At 39.9% G+C, this 23,866-nt stretch overlaps 1 protein-coding gene across 2 annotated transcripts in view; it reads right to left on the bottom strand.

The window, feature by feature from the left end:
- Window positions 1-22,515, bottom strand: part of Mekk1 (mitogen-activated protein kinase kinase kinase 4) — a 258,470-nt gene extending 235,955 nt beyond the window's left edge. For both annotated transcript variants that reach the window (XM_067152711.2, XM_067152712.2), the window contains exons 1-2: window positions 21,992-22,515; window positions 5,311-5,505 (exon numbers count right to left, since the gene is read on the bottom strand). In XM_067152711.2, the coding sequence (XP_067008812.2) occupies window positions 5,311-5,505; window positions 21,992-22,062 (266 nt within the window). In that variant the 5' untranslated portion in view covers window positions 22,063-22,515. The remainder of the gene's footprint in view (window positions 1-5,310; window positions 5,506-21,991) is intronic.
- Between the last annotated feature and the right edge of the window lie 1,351 nt (window positions 22,516-23,866).

The raw sequence follows: 23,866 nt of genomic DNA, 5'->3' as shown, positions 1-23,866 counted from the left end.
TCTTATACAACGTAGGACACCAATGTGGACTCCTTAAGTAACTATAACTTGAAAGTAGGGAGAGAATGTGGACTCGTTAAGTAACTATAACTTGAAAGTAGGGAGAGAATGTGGACTCGTTAAGTAACTATAACTTGAAAGTAGGGAGAGTCTCCCTACTTTCAAGTTATAGTTACTTAACGAGTCCACATTGGTGTCCTACGTTGTATAAGATTAATTCTACTGCTAGCGTGTAAATACGGACTAGTTCAACTGGTATTTCCTTCTGGCATTGTGTTGGCTCTCCTACAGAATTCCTAACTACTGAAGTTCACGTCATTTCAACCTTAGTTTCGTCGCCATGCGCCTTTTAACTGACTCAGTTTGACTCGTACTATTCAATAAACTCTATTTCAACTTTTGTTTTGCTCAATTTAAGAACTCCATAGTCAATAATTAATCCACGCTTCACGCATTGACATATATTTTAAGATCCACTATATCTATATCTTTTTACTTCAACAACCTCATGTTGTTTTAACTTTATAGACTACCATCGTTCAAAGTATTCCTCTACATACTTGCTGTTAATCTGTACATATTGTTATAATTTCATGTCTAATGTTATCATTTTACTTTTTATTATGGCATTGTCACTCTTTTACAATTTTTATCATTCAGCTCAGGGCCCTGACCTAATCTTTGTAAATTAAGGCTGATGATGTTCGCTATGTCGAACGAAACATGTTCCTTTATTTAAGACACCTCATGATTATTTTATAATTCAATGAGTAATATAATGTATTGAGTAGGTGGTTGTTATTAAAAGGATTTTATAATTTTAATATATTGTCCTCAATACGGTTCTATTATGAGATTAATTACATGTAAGTACTCAGACTTCCGAGGGTTAATGGACGAGGCCAAAACAAATGTGTTTTATTAAATAACCATAGGTTGGAAACTGATAAGCGAATTGGTTGAGAATGAAACTGTTACACTTTTATTTAATTGTAATCCTTGACAAAAACTGTTTACAAGTGTGGCCTCATTCCCCTGGCCTCACCTCACTTGACTCTTTTCTGTCTGTACAAGACACCAACAAAACTGGAAGAGTTCATCGTTTGGGAGCTTGCAGCTGCTTACTCTCTACAGCACATGCCTAGAGTCTTTGAACGTGCATCACAGGCAACAGCACATCACTGCAGAGCTTGGAAGGACGAACCTGTGGACTATATGGCATATATCATCCCGATGTCCGCCAATAATTAAAGTGAGAAACCTAGGAAAACCACTTCCAGGATGGCCAAGCCACAGCGTATTAACTTACTTTTCTCAAATGCATTCCAGCGGTTCAGTTCATCCCATTTTAAACCTTCTTAAATTTATGGCAGAGTCAGGAGCTGAACCTGGGCCAACCAAGTGGACATTATGTCAACACCTAAACCAAAGAGGCAGGTTGCTTTATTTTAACCTAAACTACACCTTCACTTTTTTTGTTTATCAGCGTTTGTTCTACCTAATGGCAGAGTCTGCCAAGTGATTCCACTGTCTCCATTACATTTGGTCGTGGGTTACGTCGGAGAGTAAACTAACGTTCTTCGTGTCATAGTGTAGCCTCTCAGCCCATTGCTGCTTCTTTCCAGTGGCTTCCAGAATGAACCCCACCTTAGCAATCATATCAGTTTTTGCTTACAGCATGTCTCCATACTGCTTGAAGTTTGCACATTTTCTCCTAGATTGGTTCAATGACAATATATTTCCTTTTCCTCTGGAAACATAATACACAGTGACATCAGTGGACTACCTGAGCATCTCAGACTCTGTAAGTCACGTCAACACTGTGCTTATTCTGTAGTCAACTAACTTTCTGTACTGTAGAGTGCAACAAAACAGATACTGGTGTGATACATATTCAATTTGAGGTAGCCTTTCATTCAGCAACTGGAGGCGACTCCTGTCACATCTCATCATGTTGTCCAAGCTGCGCTAACTGTTGCATTCACCTCTTCAATAAGTTCGCCATCATCATCATATGTACATCCAAACATTCATACTTCTTCACTCCCGATAGGATGTTGTCATCCACTTGGATTATTCTGATTTCTTGTGGGTCTGACATATAAGCAAGCCAGTACTTTTACCTGACCATTAATGCCAAGTCATACTGTAGGACATTCAGTTTTAAATGAAATCCAAACCACAGGGACATGGCTTTTTGTTTCAAAAACTCCAAATGCTTTGGTTGGGATTCGACTTGCAGCAGCCTTGATGAGGAACCAGTGATGATGTCACTCAGCTATTACATCACAAGATTCTTTTTTTTAATTTGTTTTTTGTTTGTTTTAACTCTCTTCTTCCATGTATTCTTAATGTACTAGCTTACAAGGAGCCCAACAAGGTCACCAGTTACACTGGAGAGAAAGTTCATTCTATCCTCTCAAATGACAGTCACAGACAAGGAAGGAAGAACCACCATAAAAGTTAATCTCATCTAGGATAACAAACAGGAACAATAAAGCTAAAAGTAGGAACTAATGACCAACTTATCATGGGGTCCTGGGACTGTAACAAAATAACTGCAAAATGCAGATTGCTTATGATCTTAGACACAGCTACTCTGGATGAGACATAAAGATGACAAGATCCTTACAGAGTGGTAGCTTTATAGATGTCATCTACTGTAAAAAAAAGCATCACTGAATATCCTTAAAAGAAACTATGACAAGTATGCACTAGACAGAAAGTGAGTAGCTAGACATTTTAAATCCTGCAACCATCAGGCCTACAGTATTATGAGGAACACACCCTACGGATGCAACTTTCTATACCAACCGTCTCACCTTTATTAATTTGGCTTTGAACGGAGGGTCTCCAAGGTGAGAAGTTAATGATGAAGTTGCTGATCTACCATGTCCTATCAACAAGGTCTTTCTCAAATCCATTACTGAATGTCTAACACCCTAACACATTTCTTTTACATAAGTTCTTAATCCAGTATAATTGATTTAAATGGCTACTAAAGTGAATTTATGATTCTAGAAACCACCTTATCCAGTTCCAAGTAGGGTCTACATTAGAGCAGATTTCATAGGTATCAAGGTCGCAACTGTTTCTGTGTTGTCTCAGAGGATAAATAAATTAAGAATTTATAGTTGCAGCCATCAGCCAGCATACATGCACAATAACGATGTGACAAAACTGGAGAGAAGAGTTTTCCATTGTACGAACATGAAATTTTGTGAGTGTAAAAACGAATAAAATACAACATTTTACTGAGAGGGAAAAAAAAAAGCTAGTTTCGTCCATTCAAGGCCAGTGAAACATTTCCTTCATCAACTTACAGAGTTCCTTTTGATATACAGTCAACACTGTACATGAATGGTATGAAAAGGATGCAGTTATAACTTTTCAAATCGTTGCTAGTAATAAAAAACACTGTCTCCAGAAATCTAAATTTTTAGTATGGCCAAAAATATTGACAGAACATAATGTTTTGATGTTATTTGGCCACCAGTCCATAGAATGGTTTGATGCAGATCTCCATGCCACCCTATCCTGTGCTAACCTATTCATTTCTACAGAACTACTACATTCTACACCTGCTCTAATCGGCTTGTCATCTTCATGCCTTGGTGAACACCAGGGATCACCACTCCCTCTACTTCTGTTCATCTTGGTCGTGGACACCATTACCCGCGATCTGCAGAAGGGCGTTCTGTGGAACCTTCTCAATCAATCAATACTGATCTGCATTTAGGGCAGTCGCCCAGGTGGCAGATTCCCTATCTGTTGTTTCCCTAGCCTTTTCTTAAATGATTTCAAAGAAATTGGAAATTTATTGAACATCTCCCTTGGTAAGTTATTCCAATCCCTAACTCCCCTTCCTATAAATGAATATTTTCCCCAATTTGTCCTCTTGAATTCCAACTTTATCTTCATATTGTGATCTTTCCTACTTTTAAAGACGCCACTCAAACTTATTTGTCTACTCTACACTGACAACATAATAATTGCTACCACCACCAGTAAAGATTTGCAAGATCAAGTCGAAGCATGACAAGACTGCCTTACCCACTTTGGCCTTTGGCTGAATCTGCAGAAAACTGAACGTTTAGAAACCCACCCAATCCTCTGGTTCTATGCAAGTCAAGGGAGTTCTTTTACCCAACGTAGATAGTGTTTGATACCTTGGATCTTGTCTCCAGAATGATGGTTCCATCGATACAAAAGTAAGGACAAGAATTAATACTACATGGATGCAATGGAGGGAGGTCACAGGAGTTCTATGTGACAAGCGAATGCAGATCCATCTGAAGTCCAAGGTGTGTCAGACAGTTGTACGATCGGCTGGCGCCGTACAGCACTGAGTGCTAAGCTAGCAACAGAAGTACCATGAAAATGCAAATGCTAAATGGAACTCAAGCATTTCACTTCTCCATAAAAAGCTCCATCTGACAGCAGATTGGCATAGCGCAAATCAATGAGAAGTTACGTGAATGCTGGCTTTGCTGGTACAGACACATCATAACAGCACTGCAAGCACTGCCTTCCATCTTGATGAGCAAGGAAGATGATCTTCTGGGCTTCTAAAACTACAATGGCAAGACACCATCAATGTAGACATGAGAAAAGCACAACTGTGACCCTAAAATGCAACAAACAGAGCAAAGTACTGTTCAAGGATCCATAAAGAGTACCCTGTACCTGCAGTACATCATTAACAACAAGAGGAGGAATGTACATAGAAAAATCTACTGTGATACAAATAATGAAATATTGAAAATTATATTATAGAAAACAGATATATAAGGTGGTGGCAAAAATTCATTGTCAGATCCTTTGGAGACATGAGGTTTTGCGACTAACTTCATGTCTGAAGTCATGCCCAAGTCATGAATTTACCAGGTTTTGTATTAACAGACACATTATGATATATCTTACGTGGTTTTGTTTCTTGTCATCAGCATGAAATTCTATATTTATTGCATCCTGAGATTCCGCGGATATCTTGTGGATCCATATTTTTAATTAGGTACACTCGAAACCTGAATTTCAATGGTTGCTGGGTAATGAAGTTTTAGAGTAACAACAACAAAGTTTTTGATACCGTACTTTTGTTATTACAAGATATTAGATATTACAAGATATTATTATGCATAGCATAGTTGCGTTCTGCATACAACACACAATTAAATCCATGGTAATCAACTACAAACTCATAAATAATCTTACAATTATTTTCTTATTACAAGACCAACTGTCAAAATAATGACAAGAGAAGCAAGCCTCCTACCAACACACCTCAAAACACACAAATAGCTATCTAACCTTTGCTCTTCTTTTTCACGCTGCCTGCGTTCCTTCCTCCTTATACGAGTACGTGGTGGTGTGGAACCGTACTCGTCAATAAACTGATGAAATAGTTCTTCTTCCATAACCTGACTTCCATCATAACTGCATTCAGTACTGTCTGGCTGTTTTGTAGAAAACTGATCCAGTAAATCTTTGTCATACTCCACTTTTCTGAAACAAAAGAGTAAGACTGGTTGGTTTGTTTGTGTGTTTGTTTGTTTATTTATTTATTTAATTGTTTATTTATTCGACCCAAAACCATCATGTAATTTAAGACCTAACAGTCTTAATTAACCTACACATAACAACATACACACTATACTCCTACATTTATCCATAGTAAAGATTAGTACTATATTATTATACATAACCCTATCATTTATTAATGCTGCAAGGTTCTCAGCAGATTATTAAAACACTAAAAAAGCACATTACACATATTTATTTTGAACACAAATCCTTAATAGCTGTTCAAAATTATAATCTTTGACAGACACAAAATTCCTCGGTCACTCTAACCAAATTATGCAGTGTACTAACAAAACAATTTACCACCATCTTCACAAGAGTGTTTCAGGTTAACACTGCTGGGGTGTATTTTCCAACAGACTATGACCTGAAACAAAGACCACAATTTGCAGTCCAAAAGGTCAAGGTCAAGACTACCAGATGATCAATCAGGAAGAGCAACGGAGTCTGGTATATTCATCTCTATCCTTTACTGGGTTGTTCGATTCTTACAAGCTGGTACGAACTCTCTTGCAGGTTCCATTCCTCGCCATGCAAGAGGGTGTTGACGGTGGTCACAATTGCTGTAGGTTTCAAGAGAATCAGGGTTATTGGGATATCGGTTCACAGTTCTTTAACATGCCAGAACCCAATGACAAGAGAGACGTAGCATTTTATAACCCTCAACTGTCAGCAAGGTCAGCCAGGAACAAAATCACTTTCTTGGGAATAAAAGGAGGATGGCTAATTGATTTCACCACCGAGGTCAACACGTTACTGAGATCCTCAACAATTGTCCTGATAAACTTTGGCCCATATTTTTCTACTCCTGTTTATCTGCATCAACAAGCGTCAAAGTTGTGCTCTTCTCGCTGACAGACAGAGTGTACTAATACAACACTTTATTTTTTACGAAGCCAAACTATCGAGTGTCGACTCAGTTAATGTAACCAAGTTGAACGAGAAACCCACTATAAAACCAAAAATGACATGTTTCATTCTTGAAAGATCATCAGATTCTAACAAAACACACCTTTAAATTTTTTCAATGATTATAAATTGATTAAAACAGTGTAGAATTGTAGAAACATATTTATGTTTAAACTCTGCTTATACCCTTCAATATTAGAAACTTAAAACTTCTTGTAGTGAAGTACTCAGTAGTACCTCCTCTCTCTTTGCGAGTTTAATGAGCCCAGCTGGCTACCTTAACGGTAACTTTCCGTTACATAATGCTGCGGTGAAGTCAGCGGTTACTTTGAATTGTACTTTAAGCTTTATTGTTGATGTTGTTTCATTATTATTGTATTTTAATTTTTTGGAAAATACATTGAGGTTGTTTAATGGGCATTTAATGAGCTGGCTAGTTCACCAGTAATTTTCTCTACATCATTTCCTGGTGCATTTTTTCGGTGACATCAACGTCAATCGTGGAAGTGTATTTGTAGTTTCTTCTTTGTTCGTATTGGCCTACTAAGGACCACGTTATTTCAGCTGTCTTCTCTGGGCTTTGATCTTTGCACAGTGCTCCTTCATTCGTTACCGGTGCTCCTCTTTTCTTTCTTCCGGCCACGTCTTTCCCGTCTTCAACTTTGGCCTTTCTTGAAAACCCTGGTGGTCTTTTAGTTTCCTCCTGAGTGGGTTGCGTCCTTGTATATCTTCATAAGTGATCCCCATCTCCCGTCGGCCACTTTCCATCTCCTTGAACCAAGATGGCTGGGTCTTCTTATCTTTCAAATAGGTAAAGATCTGGTTCGATAATCATGTGGGTTTCAGTCTTAACAAGTGGCCATAAAATGCAATTCTCCTTCTCCGCATGACACCAGAGATCTTCTGGACGTGAGTATACAGCTCATAGTTATGCCGACGTCTATATTCATCCCTGTCTTTAATTGGGCCAAGAATTTTCCATAAGATCTTTCTCTCTTTAATTTCCAATTTTCCATCAGGCCTTTCTTGTTCATAGCACGGCATTCCGCTGCATACAAAGCCTCTGGTCTTATGACAGTGCAGTAATGTCTGAGTTTTGCGTTCAAGGATATGGACTTTTTGTTGTAAACGTCTTTGGTCAGTTGATAAGCCATTTCCATTTTATTCATGCGTGACGCAAAAGCTTCTTTTTCAGAGATGTTTGGTTCTATCCACTCGCCAAGATCTTTAAACTTATCTGTCCGTTTGATTGCCCCCTGGTTTACTTTTAGCTCTCTTGGCACAGTCTTGATGTTAGTCATGAATTGCGTTTTCTCCAAAGATATCTGGAGGCCTGCTTTTTCTGCCTGTGTCTTGAGGTGATTAATTTGCTTTGTAGCCATCTCCAAAGAATCAGAGAAAATTGCTAGATCATATACAAAAGCTAAGCAATCAATTGAAAGGTTCATGTTCTTGTAACCCAATCTCACACCATTTTGAAGCCCATTGTTGTAATTTCATTGCGCCACTCACGGAGGTCTTTTTCGAGGACGCAATTGAAGAGCAGGGGCGAGAGCCCATCTCCATGCCTAACTCCTGTCTTTATCTTGAAAGAGTCTGAAATTTCTCCTCTGAACTTAACTCTGGAGGTTGTGTTAGTTAGGGTCTGTTCGATGACTGCCCTAGTTTTGTTATCCAAGCCAAATTCTTTTAGGACTTGAATAAGCATGATTCTATCAATAGAGTCATAGGCCTTCTTGAAGTTGACGAAGGTCACAACAAATTTCTTGTTCCTTAGTTTCAGATATGAGAGGATAGATTTCAGATTCATAATTTGCTCGGCACATGAGCGCTCTTTCCTGAACCCTGCTTGGTACTCCCCCAGTTGTGGATCAAGTTGTTGTTCTGCCCTAATCTGCAGAGCTTTTGAGAGAATTTTGTAAGATACCAATAGGAGGGAAATACCACAGTAATTGCCGACATCCATTTTGTCCCCTTTCTTATGCAGTGGGTGAATCAAGGCAGAAGTCCAGTCACGTGGAAGTTTCTCAGTTTCCCAAATCTTTTTGATGATGTCAATTTATCAATAATTTTGTTACCAGCATACATCCACACTTCAGCAGTTATTGAGTCCTTGCCTGGTGCCTTGTTATTCTTAAGGGACTGGGTAATCTGTTTGAATTCTTCTTTCGTTGGAGGGGATGAATCTGGGTGGACGTGTATGTTATCTTAAAATGAGAAAGTGGATACTGGAATTTCACAATTGAGAAGAGATTCAGTACTTCACTAGAATCTGGCAATTATCTTTGTCGTTGTGAGGTAGTTTCCCATCCGAGTTTTTGAACTGTAAGCTTGTTGGATTATACTTCTTTAGATCGCGTTTGAAGATTCTGTAAAAGTCCCATGTGTTGTTCCTCTGGAAATCATGTTCAAACTGTGTTAGTTGATTCTTGTTGTAGGCACGTTTTACACTGCAAATAGTTTTTGCCGCACACTGTCTCTCGTTCACAAAGTTTTCCCAGTTATCTTGGTTCTTTACCAAATTCCACTTTTGCCAGGTGAGTTGTCTTTGTTTTACCACTGAGTCACATTCATCATTCCACCAGGCATGTTTCTTTGACTTCATCAGTGGGACCGTTTCCTTTGCTGTTGTAACAAAGGTCTGCTATAGCTCTTCCCAGTTCTAGGGATTCAGGGATTCTAATTTCTTTGAAAATTCAGGACATGAGCATAGGTTTTCAGTATCAAATCGATTGATCTTCTTCAAGTGGATCTTTCTGGTGTTTCTCGGAATCAATTTAACTTTGATTTTGGATAAATAGTGATCCGAATCTAGATTGGCATTCCTTAAAACCTTCACATTCTGTATCTCTCTTTGAGCTTTATGGGAGACTGCAACATAGTCAATCTGGAACTCCCCAAGATTGGGATTCGGAGATGCCCAAGTCTTCTGCTTCCGGGGTAGGTGTTTGAAAGCTGTAGATTTCATAACCAACCTGAAGGCCTTACATAGCTTCACCAACATCTCTCCGTTGCGGTTTGTTCTCTGGTGTGCCGGATAGTTTCCGATAATATTTTGGAACTTTCTCTCTTTACCCAGCTGTGCATTGAAATCTCCATGAAGTATAATCGTGTGTCTGTCTGGGATCTTACAAAGAACATCCTCAAGATCTTCCCAGAATTTATCTGTTCCTTCTGGGTCTCTCTTATTCGCTTGATTGGCGCATGAACATTCACAATAGTGTAAGCTTTGTTTGTGCTCTGGAAGGAGAATGTTGAAACTCGGCTACTAGATGAAGTGAAGTTAATGACCGAATCTAGAATCTTCCTTCTGTAACCCTCTGACTCAGACACTTCTTCATCAATGAATCTTGTTATTTGAATCGCTGCAATCAATATCTGATGGTGGGATAAAGTATCAGTTAGTTGTTTCAGTTTGCCAATCTTCCAAAGGGAATCCGTGTGAAAGGTAGCATAGAAATTCCGGTGTTTGTGTTGGATCTTTCCTGGAGTCTCCGATACCTCCATGCATGTATAGACAAGAAGTGTGTTTTCCACCAATCAATACTTAATTTATTGTAAATAGATTACACTAGTACCGGTTTCGGCCCTTAACGGCCATCATCAGCTAGTACATGATTAGTTTCCAGCCATTAGACAAAATCACAAGTTGCTATTATGTTAGACATCCGGATGTCTAATAATAATAATACCTCCATGCATGTCTGTACAGGCTCTTCAGAATCCGAAGGCCTGGATGATTTGCTCAACGCGAAGGTGGATTGGGTAACACCTGGGGTAGTAGCTTCTGCTGAACTTTCCTCCCTACTATAGACAGTTGAAAAACTGTAGATTGGGGTCAGTGATATTTCACACTGACCGAAATACTACCAAGGCTGTGAGCCTTGGAGAGCCTCATGATGCTTTCTGGCTAAGAGCAGGCATTTCTTCCTACTCTAACTAGGTATGGTTTTCCCGCCAATACTCGGGTGGCTGATTGAGTGGTTACCCACTGGGCGTTATTATTATTATTATTATTATTATTATTATTATTACTTAATGCCATGAAAGTTTCCGCAGTCATGGTCATGCCCGTTATTCTTACAGAAGGGTACAAGAATGGTCTTTCTCCACAAATCAGGAACAGTATCATGAATGAGTATATTATTGAGGACTCCTGTCAAATATTTGATACCATTATAGCCTAATAGCTGGGCAACTGCCCTAAATGCAGATCAGTAGTGATTGATTGAGTGATTGTATTATTTTTATAATGGTATTAAGGCAACCACTGATTGATATATCACATGACGCGTTAAAGATAAAGTTGGAATTCAAGAGGACAAATTGATGCAAGTGAAACAGACTAGTATAACTTGGAAACAATTCTCTAAACCCATGGGTAAATAGTGGAAATATCAAGATCATTTAGTAGGTATTATTAAGAAATTCAACAGAATTGAATGTCAGATTAGTGATACAAAGCTAGAACAGGTCGATAATTTCAAGTATTTAGGTTGTGTGTTCTCCCAGGATGGTAATATAGTAAGTGAGATTGAATCAAAGTGTCGTAAAACTATCGCAGTGAGCTCACAGTTGCGATCAACAGTATTCTGTAAGGAGGAAGTCAGCTCCCGGACGAAACTATCTTTACATCGATCTGTTTTCAGACCAACTTTGCTTTACTGGAGCGAAAGCTAGGTGGACTCAGGATACCTTATTCATAAGTTAGAAGTAACAGACATGAAAGTAGCAAGAATGATTGCTGGTACAAACAGGTGGGAACAATGGCAGGAGGGTACTCGGAATGAGGAGATAAAGGCTAATTTAGGAATGAACTCGATGGATGAAGCTGTACACATAAACCGGCTTCAGTGGTGGGGTCATGTGAGGCGAATGGAGGAGGATAGGTTACCTAGGAGAATAATGGACTCTTGTTATGGATGGTAAGAAAAGTAGAGGTAGTCCAAGACGACGATGGTTAGACTCAGTTTCTAACAATTTAAAGATAAGAGGTATAGAACTAAATGAGGCCACAACACTAGTTGCAAATCGAGGATTGTGGCAACGTTTAGTAAATCCACATAGGCTTGCAGACTGAACGCTGAAAGGCATAACACTCTATAATGATACTATGTATGTATTATTATTTACGTAGTTATGCACAGAATTTATTTGGTATAAATCGTGGTCGTATCATTTATTATTTGTGTGTTGTATGATCTGTCTTGTGTAACAAAACATGTGAGGTTATGTCACGAAACGTCTGCTGTTTGTATATTAATAAGAGTTTATTTAATGTAAGAACACGTAATTAATAGTAGGCCTATATAATTTATTATTAGCTGTAAACATGACGTCTAAATCCAATGTAATGTTGTGCAACACAAGATTCCAAAACAACGAATTTTTGTCACTAGAGTTTTTATACATAGGTTACTGGAGACTCGAGAAGATAGAGAAAACATGTTGTGTCATACTTTTCTAGAGCCTGGCCAGGCAAGATATATAAAGAGACAGTCTTGGGTAGTAGAGTTGAGTTGTCTGTGAGGAGTTGTTATTAAGTGTGTGAACTCATGTTGTGAGTTTGTTGGATTGATTGACATGCTAATGTGGCAGTATTCTTCTTCTCTGTCTTCTTCCAGTTTCCTGTGTACCGTTAATGAGCCACTTCCACTTCTTCCTGTCCATATACAACTTATCACAGAGAACATCATCACTCTCCATCCTCTGGCAACTAGATCAACCTTGATCATGTCCATCCATCGGGTTTTAGGTCTTCCTGCAAGTCTTTTCCCCTTCACCTGTCTTTCCAAAATTATTCTGGCTGTTCTTGTACGCTCCATCCTCATCACATGCCCGTACCACCATAGTCTGGATGTGCCGATTCTGTCTAATAGGGATGCCTTTATTCCGGCTTCTTTCCTCACTACCTCATTTCTTAACTTGTCCATCTTGGTCTTCTGGATGGTGGATCTAAGAAATTCATCTCTGATGCTTGCAGTCTTGATGAATCTTTTTGTGTGGGTGCATGCTTCAACACTATACGTCAATACTGGTAAACATCATCAGTTTGGCCGGTTTGGGAATCATGTCATCCCATAAGTGTTCTTATTTGTTGGTTGAATTCTGATCCCTTTTGCATTCTGTTTGTAATTTCCTTTCTGACCAAATTAAAACTGGAGATTACACTTCCAAGGTAAGGAAAACTATCCACACACTCTAGCTGATGGTCTACCTTAACACTTGCTGGAAGTCCTTCTCTGTTGACTGCCATCACCACTGTCTTGGTCTCGCTGATGTTGAGGTTAAATTGCTGGAACTGGGATTTCTATACGTTGAGTCTGGTCTGTACTTCCTCTTCTGTTTCACCCCAAATCATGATATCATCAGCAAAGGCCACTGCATTCAGTTCACCTAACGTTTCCTTGCGTTCTTCATTATATTGTCCATAACAGTGATGAACAGTAGTGGGGACAGTGCACTTCCTTGCTGAACTCCACTCTTGCTCTCAAACCATGATGATTGACCTTCCCCAGGTTGTACACATCTAGTACAGTCTTTGTACAACATCTGAATTTTCCTTACCAGTCCTTCAGACACATTTCTTTTCCTCAGCCACTCTCAGATCTTATCTCTTATAACACTATCATAGGCATTTTCTATATATCCAGGAATACAATGACCAGATTATTGCCTTTATCCCAATATGGGTGCTAAAAATTAGATCCATTGTTGATCTGTTACTTCTGAATCCACCGAGCTCGATAGCTGCAGTCACTTAAGCGTGGCCAGTAGCCAGTATTCGGGAGATAGTAGATTCGAACCCCACTGTTGGCAGCCCTGAAAATGGTTTTCCGTGGTTTCCCATTTTTGCACCAGGCAAATGCTGGGGGCTGTACCTTAATTAAGGTCACGACCGTTTCCTTCCCACTCCTAGCCCTTCCCAGTCCCATCGTCGCCATAAGACCTATCTGTGTCGGTGCGACGTAAAGCAACTAGAACGTCTGAATCCATATTGCTCCTCCTCTAACTGTGGTTCAATGATGGTTCTCAATATCCTTTCTATGATCTTCTCTAGAAGTTTTAGCCCATGAGACAGCAGTGTTATTCCTCTATAGTTGGTGGGTTTCCGTCCACTGCCTTTCTTAAACAGGGGAATTATAATGCCCTTGCTCCAATCTGCAGGTATTTTGTTGTTTATCCATACGGCATTCAGTACTCTGTGCAGCCACTGTATACCCTGGATGCCTGCTGCCTTTATCATGTCCGCATTCACTTCATCTGCACCTGAAGATTTTCCTTTAGGCATAGACTTAAAGGCTGTCTCAGTTTCTGTCCAGGTAATGGGAGGTTCCTCATTGTAGGCTTGGATTTCCAGTTCTGTATTTTGTTCTTGAACTGGTCCATTCAGTAGGTGGTCGAAATGGTTCTTCAGGACTTCTCTCCTGTCACTTTCTGTCCTAACCAGATTTCAATTTTCATCTTCAAGTTCCTTTATGGTATTCATTGGTTTCCTTTTAGCACTTATAACACTACACAGTAGTTTCTTATTGCCTCTGCTGTCTTCCTCCAGTTTCTGAGTGAATATATTCCATGCCTTGGTCTTTTATTCAGCAACTGTTCTTTTAACATCTAGTTTCTTGATTCGATATAACTGTTAGAGGTTTCTGATCTTTGCCTCGTCTCTAGTAAGATCCAAGTTTATTTTTCTCCTGATCCCTTTCTTTCTGCAACAGTTTTCTTTCCCTGATTGCTGCTCTCACTATTTAAGTCCACCAAGGTGTTTTCTTCTCCCTTGTTTTCATACTTGTCTTTCCACACAATTCAGTTGCTTCCTTAACCAATGTGTCCCTTAGTCTGGTCCATTCTGCCTCTCCATGTTTCCTTTCATCTCTTAGTAACAGGGTTTTTGTCCGGTTCTGATACTCAGTTCTATTATCTGTTTTCTGGAGTACCCATACTTTGATTTTTGGCATTTTCCTGTTCTGTACTTTTGGCACATAGAAGTTTCTCAGGTCTGCTACTAATAGACGGTAGTCACTGTTAAGACTCTTGCTGGGTATTACTCTGACATCTGTTACCATTCTGCTCCTTTTTCCATCTGAGATGACAATCAATTACAGTCTTTCATAGTCCATCCCAGCTGTATCGTGTTATCTTATTGCTCTGTCTCTTCTTGAACCAACTATATTTTACCACTAACCCATTCCTCATACAGAAGTCAAGGAGATGTTCACCTTCTATATTTCTTACACCATATCCATGAGGTCCCATTACGTTCTCATATCCTGTTTTATCTGTCCCAACCTGTGCATTCACATCTCCTATAATAATTACTCTACCTTTACTAATAACTTTTCCAAATCATCAAGAAACTGGTTCTTATCCTCTTGACAACATCCAGTTTGAGGTGCATACACCTGTACCAAAATTAGTTTTTCTTTCCCTAAATGCATGGTCACCTTTATTATTCTCTCACTAACATACTCAATGCCAGCAACTCCTTCTAGATCTTTACTCTTGATGAAACCAACACCATTCCTCATCTCTTTGTTATTTCCATTTCAATACAGTGTATACTGTTTTCTTAATTTCTTCATTCCTTTCCCTCTCCATTTGGTTTCACTCAGCCCCAGTATCATTAATTTCCTCCTTTCCATGAGGTCCACTAGTTCTTTACATTTTCCTGTGAGACTGAGTAAGTTGATGAAATGAAATGTTGTATGGCTTTTGCTATTTGCTTTACGTCGCACCGACACAGATATGTCTTATGGCGACGATGGGATAGGAAAGGCCTAGGAGTTGGAAGGAAGCGGCCATGGCCTTAATTAAGGTACAACCCCGGCATTTGCCTGGTGTGAAAATGGGAAACCACAGAAAACCATCTTCAGGGCTGCCGACAGTGGGGCTCGAACCCACTATCTCCCGATTACTGGATACTGGCCGCACTTAAGCGACTGCAGCTATCGAGCTCGGTGTGTATGGCTTTTAGTGCTGGGATGTGTCCAAGGACTTCAGCTCGCCAGGTGCACGTCTTTTGATTTGACGCCTGTAGGCGACCTGCGCGTTGTGATGAGGATGAAATGATGAAGACGACACGTACACCCAGTCCCCATGCCAGGGAAATTTTAACCATAATTGGTTGGTGGGAATCTTGCTGGCTCCTAAACTTTTGGGCTGGCTCCTCGATGCAGAGAAAACTTCTGCACCCCCGAGTTACACAATGTAAAATTTATGGAAAATTTCATAATTTGTATGGAGAATTTTTTTATTTTTACAAGTTGCTCCACGTCACACCGACACATAGGTCTTATGGCGACGATGGGACGGGAAAGAGTTAGGAGTAGGAAGGAAGTGGCCGTGGCCTTAATTAAGGTACAGCTCCAACATTTTCTTGGTGTCAAAATGGAAAACCATCTTCAGACCTGCCAACAAATACTGGATACTGGCAGCACTTAAGCGACTGCAGCTGTCGAGCTCGGTGTACGTATGGAGAATTAAGATGATTTCCAGATAGATTTTTCGAGTAGGCGATTTGTCGCGATCAACAATCTTCATCAATCTTAGAAGTGAAGCTTCCACGGTGTGAAGAATTATTTAATTTAATTTCCGGGTTGAACCGTGTTGTACTTGTACGCACATCATGTACAGTTTGCTGACGTGTAATTTCTGCCTGGGAGACTGATTACCTCGGATCGAGTAGGGGTATTTCATAAACTGTATATAGGATAATATCTTTTGTTTATTTCCACCTATTCAATACATTACAAGAAGTTGGCATTTACTTTAAAACATTATTCAGATGAGACATGTTTCGCCTCTCACTGTGAGGCATCTTCAGTCATTATCAAAAACCTTATTATTTTACCAGGCATTTGGTTAAAGATATTCAAAAATGTGTTTGATGATTATAAGAGAGGTAAAATTTACGTTAGTTATAAACATGTTCATGAAGTAACTAAAAATCTAATATATTGATAAAAACATATGTAGTTCTTTGTTGAATAGGATTTGTTTGATTGTACTATAGTAAAAGAAGGTGGCTTGAAGCCGTAGTCATTAATAGATGTCTAATACATAGTGAAAGGCATAAAATATCAGTTCTATGAGAATATACATTACATTCAAATGATACTAGAAACTAGTGGATTCAAAGGTAGTAAATATAAAATGTTCAATGAAATAACTATAGATCTAATAAAATGATAAACACATATGTAGTTCTTTGTTAATTAGGACGTCGTAAGATTGTACGGCTTAAAGCCGTAGTCATTAATAGATGTCTAATACATAGTGGAAGGCATATGAAATCAGTTCAATGAGAATATATAATACAAATAGGGGTATTTCAGTCGCCTTGACAAAGAATACTGCAATGTATTCGAAACGTCGGCAAACTGTACGTGATGTGCGTACAAGTACAACACGGTTCAACCCGGAAATTATATTAAATAATCTTTAACAATTATTGCACTGAAACTTCTTAAATGGGCTGATTAACTTATGATACACTGCCATATTGTTGTAAGTCATAATATTTGATTTTTACCAGGTTTCAAATGGACTAACATTAAATTTTATCTAAATTACGTAGTGTTTCGCTTTTTTGCCGGTGAATGTAGTTTAATCTCTTTGCCTTTAGGTACATTTTATAAGCTCTTCTCTGGTTGGTACATTTCCACGTTGTTGGTTGTGCCTTCATTGATAACATATGTGACTTCTCTACTGTTTATGACAAATATGTACAGTGGAACAATCAAAAATTGATCCATGAAAAATTTTAAAGCACTGATCAGGTATCATCCTCTTGGATGAAGCAGTGCAGCTACAGCAAAAAGTGATGCAACTCTCTCAGGCTGCTATTAGCCATGGGCAACTAGTGGCGCAACTAGTTGCCAGTGGATTTAAGTATCGGGCAATCAGTGGCGCAACTTGTGAATACTTGCTCGGTTCATACCGGGGAATATCCAGTTGAGAGAATGGCGTCCTACGAAGAACTTCTTCTTGAGCATCTATTAAAAAGGAAAAACCGAAGGGTTAGGAAAGTGCGGAAACATCCTACATTTGTTTCTCGGCTGACTAGAGGATTATATTATACATTGTTTGACGATCTAAATGGGGATGACAGTAAATTTTTCAATTACCTGTGCATGTCAAAGTAGTCATTTTGCGAACTGCTTGGCCACATAAAAGAAGAAATAACGGGAAACGACATACGACTAAACAAGTGTTTCCCAGTTGAGCTGTAATTCAATAATAGAGCCATATAATGGATCAATGGTACTTGTAAATGTAAACCATTATTGAATTTATATGGGCATTATATACTGTATTTCCATACAAGAGTAGTAAACGTTTTATCATACTCACACACCGAGAGAGTTGGCTGTGCGGTTAGGAGCACGCAGCTGTGAGCTTGCATCCGGGAGATAGTGGGTTTGAATCCCAGAGTCGGCAGCCCTGAAGATGGTTTTCCATGGTTTCCCATTTTCACACCAGGCAAATTCTGGGACTGTACCTTAATAAAGGCCACGGCCGCTTCCTTCCAACTCTTGACCCTTTCCTATCCCCTCGTCCCCAAAAGACCTATCTGTGTCGGTGCGACGTAAAGCCTCTAGCAAAAAATATATATATATATATATATAATACTCACCTCAAGTTCTTTAAAATGCTGTTCCAAGAATTCAGTGTTTTTATTTTGTCAGTGTAGGCCTAAGCTTCAGTTCTGGAATCCCAAGTGACCAGTTTTCATTCTAAGTCAAAAATGGTCTTCATTATTTATTTGACTTTTAAATTATTTTGCCATCTCCTTCATTTGCTGTTGTAGTTTATTTGATGTCTCCATCTTCAATAAATAAACTATCACAATAAGTAAAATATTCACTCTGCCGCAGCACGATACCAAACAAGGTAATGAAGAAAGATAATGGTTAGGTGGATCGCTGATTCAATTGCGTTCCATCGTGCGCATTACGTCAAGCTGGTGTGAGAACACGAACTTGAGTGACGTTTCCGTATGCGCGGGGAGGTACATCCGGCGACTAGTTGCGCCACTAGTCGCCCACGGCTAATAGGCTACATTTACTGCAATGCCCCGTCACGCAGTTGAGCAACTAAAAGTCGCCAGAGCAGTCGCCGGCTCAGATGACGGCCAGCAACTAGTTGCTCAGTTGCGCCATTAGTCGCCCGCGGCTAATAGCGGCCTTATTGTTTAACAACATGTTCCTGATGAAATGTAACTATCAGTACACAATGCAACTGTCTGCATATCATAACAACATAAAAGAATACAATAAAATGGAAAAAAAGCTGCCATGTTGGTTAAATAAATATGTGAAGTGAGAGACACCCTGAACTAATGCCCCAACTGAATGAGTATTTTCACTTATGAATAGTTTTTGGACACGTTATCAAACTCATCTGCCAGTACAAACCCTTAAATCAATCTTAATCAATAAGGTCAACTTTGATTACACAAGTGTCAGTTTTTATAAAATGTTGTGATAAAAAATATCCTATGGAAGAGTCATCCTTCAGAAAAATACCAGTAACCACAGTCAGTCAATATGTAAGATTGCCATACATGGTTATATACATGTAGGGTACACAGTGTGATTCAGCAACCCCTTTCAATATCGTTTCCTGCAACTCAACTAACGTGCACATGGTTATTAGGGTGCTATTCCCTTGCAGGCGTATCGTATGGTATTAATGTTCAGTGAGCACATTTTGCACACGATTCTGAACTCTAGTGAAATGTTATATCATCTGTTCGCAAAACATGATGCCTTGAAATCATGCAGCAACGTCCTTTTACCATGTAACTATATTAATGTGTCGTGTTCGTGACTGGGTGTAATGAAGAGGAGAATCAATGCATAAAACTAGGTAACAGTGCAGTATTTAATGTCTTAAACACCAAACTGGGTGGTGTATGTACTCTGCTCTCGTCGTTCTACCAGTATGTTTCTAGCAGTGTAGCATAACAGATGTGGTTAGGCGTTCGCCTAGCAATCGACTAAATGTGCCAGCGGTGGTTCAAATCTTGCATCGTTCAAATATTTTGTAATGGTATAATGTTTGAATATGTAAACACAGGCCCACGTCTGCCACATTCAAACAGTAGAATGGCGCAGTTATTCATCTTATGCCCTGTGCATACTCCGCTGGTTAGGGCCTGAATGTACTGTGATCTCTGCTGTCATTCGGCATGTTTTCCACAGAGGAATACGTTGACATGCTTCTCATTTATGGGGAAGCAAGACAAAACGCGTGAGAGGCACTATGTCTGTACCAGGAACAGTACCTCGAGAGGCGACATCCAGCTGCTACAACATTCGGCCATACTGAAAGATGCTTGCTTGTCGTTTTACGGGGCCTAACATCGAAGGTCATCGGCCCCCGTATTGAAAGATGCCTAAGGACAACAGGCGTGATTTCCAACCAGCCACCAGTCCACGACAGGCCCATTACATCACGTGAAACAGAAGAGGCCTTTCTGGAGGCAGCTCAATAATCTACACATCAGTACAAGGGCAATTGCAAGACAGACCAGCCAGCCGTCCGTCTGGCGAATACTGCATGAACATAGTTTTCACCCATACATCTTGAGCTACACCAAGAGCTCCACGGGCGGGATTTCGTAGCTCAAATCGAGTTCTGAGGATGGCTATTAGGCAGGCTGGACAATGATGCAGCATCCATATCGCATATCTTATTCTCGGGCGAATCGTGCGTCCACAATAATGGGTACGTCAATCACCTCAACATGCACTATTGGAGTCCGGACAATCCTTACTGGGTGCAACAGGCAGCCCATCACGTATGATGGGGAGTGAATGCTTGGTGTGGAATCTTGGGGGATCACCTGATTGGACCTTATTTCTTTGAGGGCCATTGGACGAGCCCACGCCACCTGCACTTTCTGTATCAGGAACTCCCACTGCTGCTGGAGGATGTGCCCTTGCACGATCGTTTGACAATGTGGTTGCAACAGGATAGAGTTCCACCACATTCGACTTTGCCCATTCGTAATCATCTGAACGAGGAACTGCCAGGGAAATGAACAGGACAAGGATGCCCTGTTTCTTGGCCTGCCAGATCACCGGATTTAACGCCGTTAGACTTCTTCTTGTGGAGACATTTGAAGAACATCGTTTACACTCAAGTGCCAGTAAGCCCCGACCAGCTCTGGCAACTCATCACAGATGCCTGCTGAGCAATTACACCTCGAATGCTTCGGCGCACAAGACGATCTATTGGACACAGGGCCCGAATATGCATAAACCAAAACGGTCATCACGTCAAGCATTTGCTGCGATAAAACATTGTCAGGGCAGTTGTGTTCTTATTATTTCCGGTCTGTATGTGTCCGGCCTACTAACTAATCGACCCTTCTTAGGACCACAAACACATTCATTCACACATAATTTGCATGAAAACGGGTATTGAACTTACATTGCGTACGGTACGTATTAAACAAATATTTCAAAAATTTGTAATCTTCGCCCCGGACTTGAACCTCCCGCTCCGCCACGCCTTTACCAACTACACTACGGTTCCGTACGACACACTGGGCAGCTTATAGCAATTATTCGGTTAACTGCAGTCACAATATCAATTTAGTGTTTCACCGGCGTGTCAGGTCATATGATCTTGAATGCACATGCATGTCTTCCAGTGTTTAATACGAGTATAACATTACGGCATCCTATCGTGGTGAGGTGGTAAATACCAAGATATCCGGTTGTGTTGTCTGAGCATACCGGCAGGGCAGATGTTTTCAGAATGGAATGAATATTGTGGGTTGCATAAAACTACACTGGAAGGGGCGGCCGAATCACGCTGTATAAAAAAGAGTACCTACATATATTCTTCCTTCTCTATATCCACTCTCTCTTTGCTGGACTGATTATTGGAAAGTATAATGTCATCCCAACCTCATGATACAGTAAACCTTAATGTGATGAGAAGATTATTTGATTTCATATTTTAGTAAACACTAATAGGCCTAGGCCTTCTAAATTTCTCTGACTGCTGGCTACAGTGTTACACGTTGGGACAAACCAACAGTACAGTACACAAATTAATGCTGTATTAAATGATACTCAAAATACTCTCTTATTAAGATTAAATTGAAATAATATCAATAATGCTGCCAGTATGACTTTAAATTTCTGCACAGTGCATAATAGTTGTAATAACCCAGAAGCTGGATCATTTTCTGTGGAAGTAATTTCTCTAGGGCTAGGATAATTTCATTACACATGTATAACCATTTTCTTCTGGCTTATCTCTTTCTATTTGCAGACCCATTACAAAATGTAGTTTTCCTTAAAAGCGGTATCCCTCTTATGTCATCCTTCAATTTTTTTATGACAGTATGGAATTTCACGGAAGAACAAGTACATTTTCCCGTAATATTCGACGTATCTCACAAAAACAAAAGTCAAGAGTATTATCATCATTAACAGCTAGGCATTATGTCAATAAGGAAGACGAATGATTGCCGACTCACCCTCCTTCATCTTCGTCTGAACTGAAGTTTATCTGAATTCCAACTCTCTTCTTCCAATCATCGTCTGCCATGTGATTCACTTTTTTCGATCACAGTAACGCCACTTTAAATAAAATACTCCACAATCTAAAACCTACGAAGTTCATTCATAATTTCCACTCCAACCATGATCTTTGTCAACTAGATAAACATGTGAACCGCGCTACGGCGCTTGTTGCAAGTTAGGCAACATTTCCGTCGTGCATGAAATAAACTTGTCAATTGCAACCAAATAGTGCGTAAATAATGCTTCGGTAATATAATCACAGGCTTTTTCCAGGCCCTTTAAAGTGCCTAACTAAACGTAGAATTGCTGCAGTTAAGGAAATAGTAAAGCTAATACATGACAGGCACTGACCTTGCAAATTTCTCGTCTCGTGCGCAAGTACGCATTTCTTGTAAATTCACCTGGCTTAGCACGTGAATGGTGTATCTCTGCGTATGGTTAATATCATAATTGAAAGTAATTCATATATCTTCAGAAAACTAATCAAATGTCACAATCCTACCCTATCGCGTATTACACACAGTACCATAAACGGTTATACCCCGCTGAGGACTTTGTCCGTAACATTGCATCAGCTTTCGGTTTTGTGTCCGATACATAGGTACCGTATTTGAGCAATTATACACATGATTTATATGATATATTAGTTACATTTCACAATGTAGTTATTGTCAAAGTTTACAAAACGATCAAAGCAGACTTTTAACAGCCACCTAGCATCAAATCAAATTTGTTCCATCTAAATCCTCTGCCTGCCACAAGGGGTGACTCCCAAGGTGTTCTCCACTTCAGAGCGTTGACTGACAATCACGAAGCATCCAGCAAAGACCAGCTTCAATACTTTCATATTTTCTATCCAACATCCCTAGGCCACCCTAAGGATGTTAGGTTTGCGATGGAGTCTGTCATTTTCACATCCTCCTTCTTTATTTTGTTGATACGATACGTCCCTTTTTCAAAAGATCAGACCTCTTCCTTTCTCCCTCTTATTTAGAATTCAGGAGGGATAGTCACGAGTATACCAGGTACTGTTGGGAGATCAGAAGAATGCACATGCCCGGTGAGGCACGAGACAAAGGGGTTTTCACTACCAGAGCCAGTGACACAACTCCGCTACTATCCAGGCGACTTTATATGTCTTCTACTGGCAGCTCTTCGCTCTTGTCAGTTGTAATCCAGCAAACTGCAAAGTGTCAGTCAATGTTTTCGTGTAGCAGATACGAGCAGATAAGAGCCGATCTGTCTGGGCAGAACAGGAAGTTCGTGCTTGTAGGCCACATTCCTCATTCTTGCATTCTTCTCATCTCTACACAGTACGTTTGCTATAGTTTTATTCTAATTTCATTTCCTTTTACTAACAACACCCTCAGAACCGAATCCCATGGCGCAACAGCCCCGAAGGGCCATGGCCTACCAAGCGACCTCTGCTCAGCCCGAAGGCCTGCATATTATGGGGTTTCATGTGGTCAGCACGACGGATCATCTCAGCCGTTATTCTTGGCTTTTCAGACCGGGGCCGCCATCTCACCGTCAGATAGCTCCTCAATTGTAATCACGCAGGCTGAGTGGACCTCGAACCAGCCCTCAGATGCAGGTAAAAATCCCTGACATGGTCGGGAATCGAACCCAGGGCCTCCGGGTAAGAGGCAGGCACGCTACCCCTAATCTGCGGGGCCAGTTAACAACACCCTCAGAATAACATAAATTAATAAAATTATAATAGTTACATTAATTTACTAAATAACATTTAGACTATAAAATTATAATATAATGTCTACACTTTTTTTTGCCCTACCAGTACTTCATTAGTCAAAAAGATAAAAAATGCA

This window comes from Anabrus simplex, chromosome 8, assembly GCF_040414725.1.
Source record: "Anabrus simplex isolate iqAnaSimp1 chromosome 8, ASM4041472v1, whole genome shotgun sequence".
In the NCBI taxonomy this organism is placed as follows: domain Eukaryota; kingdom Metazoa; phylum Arthropoda; class Insecta; order Orthoptera; family Tettigoniidae; genus Anabrus; species Anabrus simplex.
Note: the sequence above shows the minus strand (reverse complement) of the source record. Positions and strands in the feature narration are given on the sequence as shown.